Below are 16,351 nucleotides of genomic sequence, written 5' to 3'. Positions count from 1 at the left end.
TAAGTAGTGAGCTGTCCATCAGAGGCTGCCAGTGAGACAGCATGGTGAAAATGCACAATATGGGGATGTGAGGGTGCCTGCACTAACAATGATGGCCAGATGATCATATTTGAATAACCTAGTTGTGAGGTAGTGGTCTATACCGTATGGGGAGATGCGTCATGAGCCAAGGAATCCAGGGAAAAAGAGATTTTTATTTTACGACCTACGGTCCAAGAGTTATAGGGCGGAACGTAATGTGGGCTGTTATAGCGCCACCATGAGGCAGGCTGATGTAATTCTATTGTAATTCATTTTTGAAATTATTATGAACCACCCCTCCAAGTTTTTACCAACTTTAGCCCTTAAAGTTTCAGAGAAAAAAATACTTGAATGTGAGTTATTGCATTTTCCCATTATAAGTCAATGGGAAAATGTGCCTGTTTAAAATGGAAGTTTGGATTGCTCCGTTTCATTAATGTTCACAAATTAAAGCTGGGAACATTTGTTACAGTACTTACCTCCCTGGGTTCTGTAATTGCCCCCCAATCCTTTTCCCTCGACATCAAATCTCTTTGGTGAAAATAGCCAATTTTCAAGCTTGGGTTTTGCTGTGTAGTGAGTAATACTGTAATAGCCGGCATTATTAGCGGTGCATGGATGCAACCTCCACTGATATAGGCTTTGACCCACGCCTCACGCTGCCAGCTCAGACGATTAACTTACACACTGTAGGTATTAATACCGTCAGGCCAAATGATATGAGACTCTGGTCATGTTGAAACTAAACTAACACAAAGACACACGTACCGTACACGCAAGCACGCACAGTCGTACACTCGCAGAAACGGTGGACAGAATAGTAATCGTGTGGACCAATTATCCTGTATGAAGATAGGTTGAAAATGAGTGAAGTGGTCCCTTAAGTACTGATAAGATCTGTTTTTGCAGCACACGGCATTGTTAGTTCTGTGGGGATAACTAGCACGTTTACACAGCATCTGCTATTTGTGTGCTTTCCTGTGCCATGTCATTTGAACATGCCGTATTGTTAGGGTTTGTTTTTCCTATGAAAATAGCAACGAGGTTGTCCTATAATTGGAGATTAAACGCGAGACATGGCCAAAGAATTTCCCGGGGTCTCCAGCCAAAAACGTTGAGAACCCCTGGTCTAACCCACAGTAACAATAACAGTTAGAGAATGTCTGTTTTCGTCCTTCCGTCTTCTGATTGACATGGGTAATTGTCACTTCCTCCACCAACACAGATCAAGTAGTTCATTTTAATCATTTATTTCTTGTGCACTTCAGTAAATGAAGTTGATCTCCTTCCAGCCTGACATCTACCTTTAAGAGACTTAAGGTGCCAACAGCACAGCCGTATCCATAATTAATGAAACACTTCCTTCCTAGAGTACGGGGGTGGGGCGGGTGGGTAGTGTTCGGTATCCAGCACTCTGAAATTGAACGCACAGAACCATGACTGATTGCATTTGTTGGCAAACAAAATACTGTGGTAATCACACCATTGACAAAATGTATTGCTTCTTTTTTTGTTTTTGTTACATGTGAGTCATTTTAGATTTCTTTTATGTATGGAAATAACACCCAAACTCTGGTTTCAGAGAAGACAGGTTTGAGTCCTCATTGGAAGACTTTTGATCGAGTCCTTATTTCCTTCCATTGTTGCTGTCTTTTTATATAGGGCATAGGGGATTAGATTTCATAGCTGATGTGGGTGTATTTCGGAAAGAGAACTGCAGGGACAGACATCCCTTTTCTGTGTGTGTGTCTCCTGTCTCCTGCTGTATTTTAATGTTGGTTTCATAACTGTGCCTTGACATACAGTAGCATAGCAGACAGCGACGCATTCCTCCATGGTACACAGTTATGTAACGCAAACTGTTTTCGGTATATTCTGTCGCAGTATTCTTTTCTCCTAAGGATCCAGTTTGTCACATCGAATCAGGTCATTGAAATATAGCTTGGCTATAGAGTACATCGATGCATACACACTGGCATTTTGAGTCAGAGTCTACCAACATTTCATATTCACTGGCTTAAGTATTATGCTTAGTTTGTTCCTTTGTAAGGCACATTTTTATTAGATTTGATTATTTTCTTTATTTACACTGAGAATATTAAGAGTGCTGCCTGCAAGAGAGAACTAGAACTAAGACACTGAGACACAGAAAATGATTTATTTTCTAATCACTTTAATGCTGCCGTCCCTATTATGTCCCTATTTTGGCATTATAGTTTATCCATAATAAATAAATAAAGAATCCAATGTTTTCCACTTTTTCTTTTCACTTTTTCAAACATTTTCTAGATTTTATCAATTAATTTTCTTTCTTTTTTTCCTCCCTAAAACATCACATCTACAAGCTGTGAGCTTAGATCAGCTATTTTCGAATAGCCAAAGTATAAAATAGGGATTACTAGATTACTACTCAAGTACTTCCGTTAGCATTAGCTTATGCTAGCTATCTTTCTCTAGAAACGTTCATATTTCAATCGTGATGCCGTGAAAAATCAGAAATCAGATCCGAACCTCGGATGTCTGATCTGATGTCTGGGTTAACGGACAGCGATGTAGTTTTAGAGAAAAAGGCCAGAGAAGATCGTAATTATAAGAGTAGTCTACGTATGCGCGAGCACGGCATTGCCTATAGTATCCGGCTCAGGGCTAAAAGTTGTTTTTTAACGGTGCCATTTTCGGTGTCAATCGCAGACAATAGATGGCTATTAAAAACAGACAATGTGTTAATGGCCACCTTTTAGCTCAGTTCCCATGCAGTGCTCTGTCTCTTCCATATACCTGTTGTGATCGTGTGTTCCTTCATTGTGCTTCTTTTTTTGGCATGTGGTGGTGTTACTTGTTCTGCACCAAGCTAAAATGTCACTCCTGCCTGTGTTTTGGGAACCCTGCACTGGTGCACCGGTGTCAGGGGAGCCCAGGAGAACGGTATGACGGGGGGGGTATAGCTACTAACTGGGTAAGGTGTTGGCAGTGATCCAGCTTTTTTGCTACACTCCTCCTCACACCCCTAGAGTCCCTTACTGCTCTTCACTGTGCTAATTGAAGCACCACCGCGCCACACACCTGTAGAAAGGACTGATGAGCACTAATGTTCTGGATCATCAAAGCAAGGTTAGCTGTTAGTGAGTGGGAGGGCTTTGGGGATTGTGTCTGTTTACATCTCGTTCCGATGCCTTTTCTTTCCCGACCGTGTCTGTATGTTCTTGTGATTGCTTTTCCAGGCCCGCTTATAAGGCTTTGACGCATCAAAGTATATTTTATTTATAATATATATATAACGATAACGGTCCAATTTTGAATAGATCTTTTTGATGGCCACGATATTGACATAAATAGGTGTTACCGGCTCTGTTCTAACTTCCTACTAACTACTGTCCACTGCGTCTCAGGTCCTTAAATCACACCCTCATGTCCTTTCCTTGCATGTTAGTCCCACGTACTCCGTCCCACTGAGGATTGAGGAAGCATGTAGGAAACGAGAAGAGGGGAGAGGAAAGGAGGAAAGTTTGTTTAGAGAATTCAGGGGAGAGTTTCCCCAGCCAGACGTAGCGTGTGGAAGGAACACGTTATTCCGACCAGTTCCTTTCCCCTCCATCAGGCGCCCCGGCTGGACAGGGGGAGGTAGTTTAGAGACCTGCATTACTGCATGTTTTTTGTGAGGGTACCTACCCTAGGGGACATGGGGGGAACATGCAAACTCCACACAGAAAGGCCCTTTCGCCAACCCTACCTCGGGTATGGGCACTGATGACGCAGAGGAGAGAGCATGCCCCCAGCGCCCACAGCGTCCCCAGCGGGAATCGAACTATTTTAATTAAAGAAATTTAAATAACAAAATGTATTTATTTTATTATTTAAAAACTTTAAGTAAATGTGGCTGCTGTCAAAATAGTTTATTGACAGTAAAAACTCCATATTTATATATAAAAATGTGATTCATGAGTCACTTGTCTCTAAATCCAGGTTCTGCCAGTCATAAATAAACAATATATCGTATTTATAGCCTGGAGCTTCTCCATTCACAGAGAATTGAGGGATTTCTTTATGTATTGTCTCAACATTTAAAACGAGCTAAATGAGCTACTGTGAGTATATCTTGTTTCTAGGGTGAGATTATTAGTAATGTAAGAAATAATAACAAGTAATGTAATCTACCTTAGTGACTTTTGTAATCTTACCAGATTTGAGTCTACTATAGGCATATTCTGGGCATACAGACACATTTATTTGGGAATAAATAAATAAAAATCAGACCCGTCTGAAGTTAGTGGTACTGTACTGTACTGTACTGTACTGTACTGTACTGTACTGTACTGTACTGTACTGTACTGTACTGTACTGTACTGTACTGTACTGTGCGTGTGTGTGTGTGTGGCTACACAACAGTGAGACTTGGTGGTGTGTTAGGCTTTGCAACAGTGACACTTGGTGGTGAAAATATGCTATTTCCGTGCTCAGACCCAGGGACACAGCCAGGGTCACACTATAACTGTCTATAGGAGTGGTTGCACCACTCAAAAATAAATGAACATGTAGTTTTACATGCTTTCTCTTCAAAGATAATTTAGTACAGTAGTCCTATGTACATTGGCTTCTGCTAAGATAAACCCGTCTACCTCGCATCCACAGATGCCTGGAGGCAGAACAGCTCAGATCAATACAATGAATAAACAAGTGAAGACCAAAGTGTTGATGAAGCAGACATTGATCTGACCAATCCACTGGGCCTGGGGAATGACCTCCACGTCATCCACTGCTTCTCAAGTGCCTTTTATTTCATTCAGCTGAAATCAGTCGATGCATGCTCGGCTGTTAGTGTAGTCAGCCGGAGAATATTTGAATTTGTATTACCGAAGCCTGTCCACCCAGCCGAGAGACTTTACATATTGCATATTGTCGCTGTTGGCAGAAACCTTGTATGTCCAAAGCTGTTTTGGTTTCTCCAGGAAATGTAAAAGAAAAGAACCTTGTGTTCCAATGGTCGCCAATGGATCCAATTTATACTGTAGTTATTATTTTGGTCTTGATAATACCCTTCATTGGTGGAATATTTATTAAACCCACAGACACTCTTAATCACTTAATTAAGCCATACATTATTCTTTAACGGAGTAAGCTCATTGTATTATCCTATTCAAATAGATGTGTTGTTGTAACACTATAAATTGATCATTTTGATTAACTGCTGCACCCCATACATATATCATTAAGAACATGCACGCGCACGCACGCACACACACACACACACACACACACACACACACACACACACACACACACACACACACACACACACACACACACACACACACACACACACACACACACACACACACACATTTTCACAGTCACACAGCTGCCTGGTATAGCCCATGGTCCTTTTCAGATGGCTACTGAGTTGATCACTGCAGAAAAGTTTAAAATAAATTGTCCCTGTTCCACATTCACAGTTACGTTGTGAGGTTTCAAACTGCCAGCCTTAGGCGCAATATGCTGCTGTATAATGATGGGAGATGGGTGGACAGTCTAACCTCCCATTTAGTAACGGGACGCTTCAGCGAAGCATTTGAGTGAAGTCCTCAACCAGAAATAATACCGTTGCTGTCAGGCAGAAACTGATCCTATCTCCATATTTTAAGTTTTCATGTTATTTTTCTAGCAAAATAATGTATTCGGTATTTGAGCCACGGACCACTATTTGATGAGATTTAGCTTCGCAGACGCAAAACTAAGGGATGTTTTGTTATTGTTGGATATGGTTTGTCCACAATTCCATCCTGTAGTATTGATGTTCAAGTTGGTATACCAAGGGTCCATTTGGTTACCAACTTTCCATCATATTGCTGCAGGGGACCACCTGGAGGAACCCCTCAATACAAGGACCACTGGTGGTCCCCGGGCCTGGAGGAACCCCCTCAATACAAGGACCACTGGTGGTCCCCGGGCCACTGGTGGTCCCCAGGCCACTGTTGGTCCCCGGGCCACTGGTTGAAAAGCACTGCTGCTAACACAGTGCCGTGTCTCCTCCAGTTTTCCAGTGTACAGCGTATTACTGATTCATGAGGGTAAATGAAGGGGAACATGTATTCTGTGTGGGTGGACACTTTACAACTTTTTGCTTTTCCACTTTCACCCCCCGTTAGAAGAAAATAAGTGGTCGAAAGTACATTTACTGTATACTTAAGTACAATTTTGAGGTACTTTTACTTGAGTATACTTATTACTCCACTACATCTCATAGCCAACTATACTGTAGCTCAGAGTGATGATATAGGGTGCTGGACTGGACTGTATTGGAGATGAGATTGATGAGCAGACTGAAGAGATTGCTATAGGGCAGTTGTTCTCAAAGTGGGGTCTGGGGACCCTCAGGGGTCCTTGTGGGCGTTCTAGGGGGGTCCCTAGCTAAATTAGTGAATATAATTAATACAAAATAAAATCAGTTAAAGCATATACTGGCTATTTGAAAATTGCTGATCTATACGCTTCTCTCTCTCTCTCTCTCTCTCTTGAAGGCCATTTGTCCTGTTATGGAATCAACTATACATGCTCTGGTATATGCTGTTCCACACCCTGACAGCAGTGTGGAGAAAGGTTCTGTCCTTATGGAATCAACTATACATGCTTTGGTATATGCTGTTCCACACCCTGACAGCAGTGTGGAGAAAGGTTCTGTCCAATGTGCGTGTATTGGAGCCTCGGAGCATCTGACGCATTGCATGGTGGAGGCAGCATGTCCTGGGCACTGTGGGCAGTGGCAAGGGGTGCATTTTGCACAGAGCTGTAGCGGCAGCAACGTACGTACGTATCTCCTGTGGAGCTAAGGCTGGTGATCGATGTAGAGTTGTGTACTGGCAGTATCCTGGTCAACTCCAATTATTTTTGAGGGCCTTCCTCAGAATATTGTCACTGGTAAACCAAGCTGTGTAGGTGGAGCACTCATCCAGCGAGAGTGAGGCGGCGTACTCCACCATGACACTGCAGACCTGTAGATTGTAGTCATAGAGTAGAGTAGCCTTGGGGTTGGGGCTCTCGGTGGTGAGTTTACTGGCCACTCTCCTCAGTGCTGCCAGCTTCTGACTGGCCCGGGTGTTTCTGAACCAAGACAGCTTCTGGTCTATGTTGGCACCCAGGATGTCAAGCTCATTTGTGGTGGTCAGCCACATTGAATGGCATGGAATGGAAGCTCACAACGGGTCGCACCACACGACGCGTTGTGAGCTTGTAGATGTGCTATTTTCAAACAATCTTGATAGTCTTTTAATAATGGGGGGTCCTGACAAAATCTCTTTTCAGATGGGGATCTGCGGCCAAATTCAGATCAATAAAGTGACCTGTTTTGAGATTGCTGAGAAGTTAGATTCATGGTGTTTCTGTGACAACAACTGGGGTTCTCTAGCCTTGTAAATCTCTTTAGATATTTGCACATGGATATTGGGGTAGCTTATTAGTCTGATCAAATAAAACGCAATCTAAACGTACACCATAAGTCCATAATTTCCTGACATGTATGTTTGTATGTTTGTTTTATTGGGAAATAAAGCAGTTTTTTCTACACAACAAGCAAACATTTAACCTTGTCCATTTGCATTACAATGAATTTCACCATCACACACACACCAATAATAACATTTAACGTCATACCTTCGGGATTTACATGACAATGTTATAACTGTGAGAGTCCAGGGTATCATTCAATATGTAACGGATAATAACTTCCCCTAGGACAGGCAGGGTATGAAAAGTAATTAGACAGCCCATGCTAACCTCACATTAACAGGTCCAGTAGTTTGACACAGGGGAGTCAGTCCTCAATAGGTTCCTGCACCATTGCATTACTGTTGTAGTCAATAGATGGATTTACCTCTGCCGTTGAAATGGTGGAAAAAAATAACGAATTACATTTTCTCAAGTACTGTACTTAAGTAAAAATTTGAGGTTTACTTGTACGTTATTTGAGAGGTTTTTTTACTTACGATACTTTACTTGAATGATTGTAGAGGCACATATTTTATTTTTGACAAAAGAAAATAGCCGTTCTACATGACATCGTGGTTGTGAGCTTGTTGATTGGCTATTTCCGAAAAGGTTTGACATAGTGCTTTTACTTTGATACTTAAAGTATATTTTAATGGCAATACCTTTGCACTTTTATTCAAGTAAAAAATTTAACAGATGCATTTTACTTAACAGAGTATTTTCAATTGTGGTATTGCTATACTTTTACTTAAGTGAAACATCTGTGTGCTTATCTTCTTCCACCACTGTTCTTGTATAATTGCTCCTGGTAAAGCCAATAGAGGGATTTACCTCCGTTGCTTTGCTTTTCAGAGCCGTTGGATACAGGAAGGCTCTGAAATGATTAAGACGGCAGAATATGGATGGAATCCTTTCAAGTCTTTTGTATCTTAAGCAGGGCCAAGACGATTTGCACCAGTGCCTTACGAGCATGGCAGGCATACAGTACCAGAGGGGAAGCGAGGATGTTTTCTTGTTGATGTTGTTATTATTTGATGGTAATGGACTGTAGCATACAGTGTGACATCAGAACAGCGTCTGTATACTGTAGTTCTGCCCCTGGGACCGTGCCCAGATTAGAGAACCCGTGGGCGGTATTTGGTCCATCAAACCAGGCAGGCAGTGAATATGGATCTAGGTCTCATTACAGTATAGACCTTTCCCCTGCACCGCTGGTTTTCAAAGTGGGACATTTGAAAAAAGGAGAGGAAAATGGAGGGGAAAGAAAGGAAGTCATCTTATCTTGTGTGCGTGTGCGTGTGCGTGTGTGTGTGCGTGTGTGTGTGTGTGTGTGTGTGTGTGTGTGTGTGTGTTAAAATCCAAATCGGAAAATATGGCAAAATGTTTAAAGAAAATCCAGTTAGCAATAATAGCAGATCTACAAGCTCACAATGCAATGCGCTGAACATCTAGTTGTAAAGATTGCACCTCGTGTAAGGGCACGTCTCTGTGTGTGTATGTCTGTAATCTACCTAACTCGAGATCGTTTACCCCACCAACTTCAAATCTGACACGCGTTCCACACCACAACAGCCATTTGATTACTTAACCAGTCCACTTTTCACAGTCAGTTTGCACTCTTCAGACAATACTTTCAGCCGGTCAGCAAGTGGATTTATGAATGTATGTATATAGACAATATTTTAGGCCAATAAAAAAGACTATATACCAAATTTCCCACTTTAAACAAAAGAAGCCTGTCAGCTGCCGGACTAAAACGGATGCTATGACAACGGGTATTGCATACTAGGTTCCCAACTTGCATCGTTCCAAAGTAGGCCAGTGGCCGACAGGTCTACATTTGAAGCCCATAGAACCACATTAATTTCCAAGCCTACATCTTCCCAATCTACACCGGTGGGGCGGTGGCCGGTGGCCGAACGGTTTGCGGAGCGGTCTTGATACCGAAAGGTCGCCATTCCGAATCCCCGGACCGGCACGTTAAAATTACCACAGCTGAAGTGCCCTTGAGCAAGGCATTGAACCCCTACCATGAAATGTCCTATGAGCAGGGTGTTGCTGTAAACAAGCATCTCGAGCTTAGTCCACTTCCCTGGGTAAACAAAGAACATTGCTTTGCTTTGCTTTGTCTCATTGGTAAGATGTGGGTTTCAAAGAAATCCAAAGCAAAGGCACACAGAGTGTGTGAGAGAAATGTAATAATGGAGGGGGGAAAAGAGACCAAGAAAGAGAAGTATGAGGCTCTAAAGGAGGGACACAGCTGAATTTATAGCCTACTCAAGGAATCAATAACCTCGCAAATCTCTGCTGCCGTTAGCTGCAGGTCTTTGACTCTTTTCCTTTTCCTGGATGCTTCAGAGCATAGAGGGTGACAGATGTGAAGACCATGAGCCTGCCAATTTATGAGGCTCCCACACTAGACTAGAAGAGAAAGGGGGGGGGGGGGGGCGGAGAAACACAGAGAGACTAACCATTTATATATTATACAGGGGAGGCTGGCTGAGGGGACATCAGGCAAAGAGGATTGTGACTTATGCTTAATGTGTAGGCTATGCACCGTTGTACAACTGTGATCTACAAACGTGAACTACTGTACAAACTCACAACATGCCGCATCGTGGCGTGTTGTGGACTTGTAGGATCGGCCAATTTCAGTGTGTAACAACAGCACGACGGAAGTATGAATCAGGCTTAAGCAAAGAATAGCTGTATGTAAACAAACATATTATAGTTAAAGGTTTTTGAACAAAGGTCTCCACCTGTCCATTTCATTATGGTTGGTTTGCCAGACTGGAATATTTGATGTCCAACATGCCAAAGGCAAGTGGTCTTGGTCTTAACTACAGTAGTTAAGTTCTAACCTCGCGTCACCAGGCTTTCAGATAATAACCCATTAAAACTGGGAAAGCATCAGTGTCATTTTATTCTTTGGCTATTCATTTTTTCCTCCTCTCTACATTTTTTAAAGGGGACATATTTAACTAAAATCTTTGCTTATGGGGGTCCCTGGAACCACAAATGCATTTAATCTTTGGGGTCCTTGACATGAAAGGTTTTGAGCACCACTGATGGCAATATACATTTTTCAGAAAACTGTTTTTTAGAAGACATGCCAGTCTGATTTTAGAAGACAGAATCTGCTCAGGTCTTAATGGCCCCATATATGATGAAAATTGGCTTACGATGAAATTGCCAATTTACAAGCTTATTTCTTTCATTTTTTCCTGGTTATGTTAATTTATTTTAGAATAACTGTACCTAATGTCATGCTAGGATTAATGTGGTTAATTTAATCCCTGCCCCACGTCTATAATTGCACTATATTTGCACATACGTAGCTGCTTGCTACAGTACATTTCAAATGTATTATAAATAGAGAAATATAGGTTGACTTTAGATTGCTCATTTCTGTTATGCACTGAGGGATCTAATGAGACATCACAACGACGACATCACTGCCCATTTATTTGAACAAATGCGTAGTTTCAAGAACGTTGTGAATCTGTTCTTATAAAGTGCTATACAAATAGTTTATTATTATTACTTTGAAGAGCTTTGCTTTATCATTTCCTGCAAGATGCTATCTGTCCTGCAGGATGTCTGTCTGTCTGTCTGTCTAACTGTCTGTCTGTCTGTCCACATGAAGACCATGTGGCCATCTGACATGACTTTTATGATTATTTATGATGACACCCCAAAACAGCAAGAGTGTTGCTTCTGAAATTTGTCCTAAGATACAGAATGTGGTGCTTCAGAGACCTGTACACATTTATATACAAAATAGGTTTGTGACTGTTACGCTGTATATAATTCTACCACCACTGACCGGTAGAATGTAGCACTCTGTTTTGTGTTCTATGTTTTGTATCAATCGCATTTCTGTGTACGGTGGGGTGATACTGGGTAACATCAACAGTCCGTCTATATAGGACCCCACAGATCAATAAACACAGCCACATCATTAGTTCAGGCGGAAAGCTAACTACCAATACACGTAGGGCAGCCTTTATTTTATTTATTCATTAACTAAAATAGCCATGTTGTTCTTCGGGGAAGGACAACAAACATCCATTGATCCGTCTTTCTATTCTGGTCTCCCCAACAGCCTAAAAGCCACTCTGAAGAAGCGGCTGCCCAGTGATGTGGTCAACCTATCAGGCATGCCCCTGTGTGGCCGAGACCTCCACCACGTGGCGTACTACATCCAGGGCAGCAGCGATGTGGTGTCCGCCGTGGACCTGAGCTTCACCGAGCTGCAGGACGAGGGCCTGCGCCTGTTACTGCCCGTCCTCGGCTGTCTGCCCAAGCTGACACGATTAGCGGTGAACGGCAACCGTCTGACAATGGCCATTCTGAAGGACCTGACCGACATGGTGAAGGACCACAGGAAGTTTCCCAGCCTAGCCTGGGTGGACCTGGGCAACAATGTGGATATCTTCACCGTACCCCAGCCGCTGCTGGTGGCTTTGCGCCGTCGCTTCGGCTTGCGTAGCAGCCTTCCCACCATCTATGAGTACAGCGAGGCGCGGACTGTGGCGAGCTACATCCATAACCTGGAGACCTCCGCCGAGGAGGCCAGCCTGTGTGAGGATGGAGAGCGTGACGAAGAACACGATGGGGATGAGGAGGAGGATGCAGGGTGATTTAGACTTATGTTAGTCGTGTGCCAGTGTCACACACTGAAGATAACAGATCTACAAGCTCACAACACATCGCCGCGTGATGTGTTGCGAGCTTGGGTCTGGGGCTTGGGGCTTGGGGCTTTGAGCTGGGAAGTGTGTCCACAAATGTGATACTTCACTGTTGCAACAGGTGATTGTCCAATGTCCATGGTTGTCTGACATAGTGTGACGAGTCCGACACTTTATAGCGCTCTGTCTGTTTACTCACCTGAAATCCTGAGTCTAGCCTCTTGTGTTACGCACAAAACCCACCTGGCTTGCAAGCATATAAGCACACGGACGCTGCTTTTCTTCTGCTCCATGATAATAAATGCAGCAGTTCTCATTGGCAGTGCATGGGCGATCCACTCGCGGGCGTGAAGATCTTTTCGCCGCTCTGGGTGGGAAAAATAGCTTGTCCAAACTGCTTGTTGTCCAGGCACGTTCTCATAGAAATACATTGTATATAGAATGACCAGACGTCCCGCTGTGGCCAGAAGTTAAATTGGCAAGAACAGTCACGCATAAAGCGGCAAGTGCATTTAACTGCGTATGCTCATGCTTTTTTGGGGGGCAATGGTGGGTTCAGTGCGTTAGCATGTTTCATCTTGCCAGTAGTTGCTTAGGGTAACTAACTACATACCCCGATATATAAATCATAAACCGTGTTCTGTCCCTTTGCATGTTCAGACTGCAGAGAGACTTTCACTTTCAAATAACAAACTCAAAGAATCACACTCGTGTGAAGTAAGGGGCGCCTGGTAATGTTTGTTTAAGGTGCTGAACTAATTACTTCAGTGAAGCATTTGAATAAGTTCAACTTTAAATGAAGTAAATCTCCCACGTGGGCTTGATGCTTTTACTATTAAATGTGTCTCATCTATGTAGAGTAACAAACATCATACTAGGAGCAATTGCATTTCCTAGTGTGTTTGAATTAAATGTCTCGCGGTTACATAATTGCGCTGCGGAAGCATTTATTAAGGACTAATTTTCCAACTAATTAAAAGTATTCCAATTTCCCCAGGCCGTAGCGTAACGGTCTGGGCACCGGACTGGTAATCCAGTCGCAGTGTGCCGCGGGTTCGACTCCCGGACCCGACATGGCCTTTACTGCATGTCATCCCCCCATCTCTCTCCCGTTTCCTGTCAGCCTACTGTCTGTCCCTTCAAAAATCAATAAAAGGCGTAAGCCGCAAAAAAATATCTTAAAAAAAAAAAAAAAAGTATTCCAATTTCTATTTTTAATTCTGTGTCAATGAGCTCCAAAGAGAAACTGCCTTTGAATGTGAGTGTAGCATACAGATATACAGTACATATTACGTACAGACACAACAAAATATACACAGCACAGGCACACGCACGCACGCACGTCGCACGCACACACACACGCGTTTTATTATTTTAAAACTGTTTACAGAAGCTCAACTCAAGTGTCCAGGGGTAAGGCCGAAGGCGTGTGTTTACATGCACATTTACAGTATATTCTAGTAATTTTCAGAATACAAAAATATTCTATTTACACAATCCAGATGCCAATGTTTACAATGCTAGTTTAGAAACGAGTAGGTTGCGCACATCACTTCGCTGGTGCTGGACTAAAAGTAGATACAATTAAGAAAGAGGGAAGTCCGCACACAGGCTCAGCACCACAGTGTCTCATTTATTAAAACACCGACAACCACAAACGCAACGTTTCGGCCATAGCAGGCCTTCATCCACCTGATGCAGGCCTCTTTTTAAATGTTTACAATGTTTACAACATACTATATTAGTCAGGATAGTGGGCAACGTAAACACCATGTACAGTCATTTGCCATCTGTGCTAAGCTTCATTTCTATGATAATATACAGGATAATGTGTATTCATATGTAAAGTATATTGTAATGGATATAAATACCCATATGAACAGATTATCTACACGTTTCCACAATATTGTATAATGTATATAAATATGCTAATTGTAAAATGTGCATATATCTGAATCGACATGCTGTGTGTGTCTGTGTGAGTATGAGCATGACCATAAGTGTATGATGATTGTGTGCATGTATTACTGTATTAATACTGTACCCTTCGGTCTTGTAAATGGACTGGTGCACTTTAGATACAATTCAGTCCCTGTACAGTGTACATGCAAGCGTTGGTTTGGGTTCAGTTTACGAAAAATCGAAATCATGCTTTTTCCATAATCAACCTCTTTAACCGTAGTAAACTAACAGTTGACCGGCATGGGTTCTGTTCTCTGTCCGACTCGTTTCCCCCTCTATGCCAAATCAGTTGGGTGAAAATCAAGCTTGTAGATCTGCTATTTTCTGTGACTGTTCCCCCCCCTGAATAGGTGGTTAAACTCAATCAGACAGATTCCAATCATGACCATGCACACAACAGATATACAGTAGGCCTACTTTCATTTCTTTTTTTCCTCCAAACTTTAGTAGGTAATCATCACAGCTCTCTTTGGAACTTAAACAGAAATGTTCGAGTGCTCAAGATTTACAAAATAAATGTATACCAAAAACATATGCATTTGTTTTTATTGTGGTTGTGTGGAATCCAAATTGCATTATTTTTCATTGAAAACTTAAAATGTCAGCTCTGGACAAAAACTACAATATTCTCATTTGAAGGCCTTCACAACAAAGCACATATTTTTTAAAGCGTATGTATTTTGTATAGCTACTCAGTTTCTAAACACTGAAAGGATATCCGCATCTGTATACTTTTTCAGTAGACTCCTACTACGGCAGTGGTTCCCAAACGTTTTCATGTCAAGGACCCCCAAATTGACACTAATTAGCCCACGGACCCCCATTTGAAAAGATATGCCAGGGACCCTCATAAGAGAAGATTTGTACGGCTCTAGCAGTGATTCTCAACCATTCCAAGGACGCCTCGGTTTGATATGCAATAGGCTACGGACCCCCCATTTAATGGCATTATCTCTGAGACCCCAATTTGTATTGTAAAATCAATGTTAATTTAACTGGTTCTATTTCTACACCCTCAGATTTACAGACTCATAAGGGCCCATTTGGTTCCAAACTATCATTTAGCTGCATGGGGACCCCCTGGAACTGCCTCAAGGACCCCTGGGGCTCCCCGGACCCCACTTTGAGAAGCATACGGTTTGTGTTGTGTGACTGAATAGTGACTGCTGTGTGGACCTGCCAGAGGTAGAGTAATATCACTATCCTGCTGACCATAGGAGATGCTCTGCTAGCGAGGCGTTTCCCATGCTCACAGTGGGCATGTTGGAGTCATCCATCTTCAGTTCCTATTAGACCCTCTCTGAAAGAAAAAAAGTGTCAGATAACAGGAAATCCTGTGCCAATTTGTAGCTGACACTGATAACACATCCAAGCCATTTTAACAGTACCGTGCTGCACAAATGAAGGATTCCCCAGCATGTCTCTGCCAGACAGCTCTGTGGTGACAATGATCAAGGGTGTACTGTATATAGGCCTATAGGCCTACAGTGTTCAATACAGTAGTTACATCCAGTCAGAATGTTTAATCTTTCTACATTAGACACCAAATATACAAGTAATGAGCATATGCCCTGCAAAGCCTATGAACATGAATCCAAGCTGAACCTAGCAGGCTATAGTGCTCATCATGGGATCTCAAGGTTGGTGAGCACAGTAAATAAAGAAAACTGTGTTCATTTAAATCTGAGAGTGTGAACAAGTGGAGAGTACAAATGGATGCATAAAAAAAAATAGAAATGTTCTTTTGGCTTTCTTTTTTTTGACTTGTTGCCATTATAAGATAACCTTTCATTATTATTATTATTATTTACAATCCTTAGGTTTAGCAATATTATTCATATCTTAATTTCTGTTATTTAAGCTCAACTTCTACAGCTTCTACATGGGAAGGCCACTCGATAAGCCCCTTTGGTTTTTTTTGGCACTTCCAGCACATCATGCATGTAACGAATCTTGTTTCCTATTTGAAATATTTGCTTTCTGTATTTTATTTTATTTTACCATATTGTTATTATTTTACATGTGCAAATAAACTAAACTAAACTAAATGTAGTTATTTTGGCTTTCAAATGGCTTTTGTGTTCAAAGCAACTTCACATTTAGTAGCCTAATACAGGAATCAATCAAAGATAAGTTCTTATCATTTTGTGGACAAGTAATATAGCACACTGCAGCATTTCAGTGTAGGAATGATGCAC

The 16,351-nt window shown here is 42.1% G+C and overlaps 1 protein-coding gene across 1 annotated transcript in view; it reads left to right on the top strand.

The window, feature by feature from the left end:
* LOC310878666 (leucine-rich repeat-containing protein 75B-like) overlaps positions 1-12,143 on the top strand; it is a gene marked incomplete at both ends in the record, with an annotated part of 37,503 nt that extends 25,360 nt beyond the window's left edge. The window contains one exon of the mRNA XM_083793036.1: positions 11,606-12,143. Coding sequence (XP_083649162.1) covers positions 11,606-12,143 — 538 coding nt within the window. The remainder of the gene's footprint in view (positions 1-11,605) is intronic.
* Between the last annotated feature and the right edge of the window lie 4,208 nt (positions 12,144-16,351).

The sequence above is a fragment of the Protomyctophum parallelum genome (assembly GCF_964188405.1).
Source record: "Protomyctophum parallelum genome assembly, chromosome: 21".
NCBI lineage: Eukaryota > Metazoa > Chordata > Actinopteri > Myctophiformes > Myctophidae > Protomyctophum > Protomyctophum parallelum.
The sequence above is the reverse complement of the archived record's forward strand: the minus strand, read 5'-3'. Positions and strand labels throughout refer to the sequence as shown.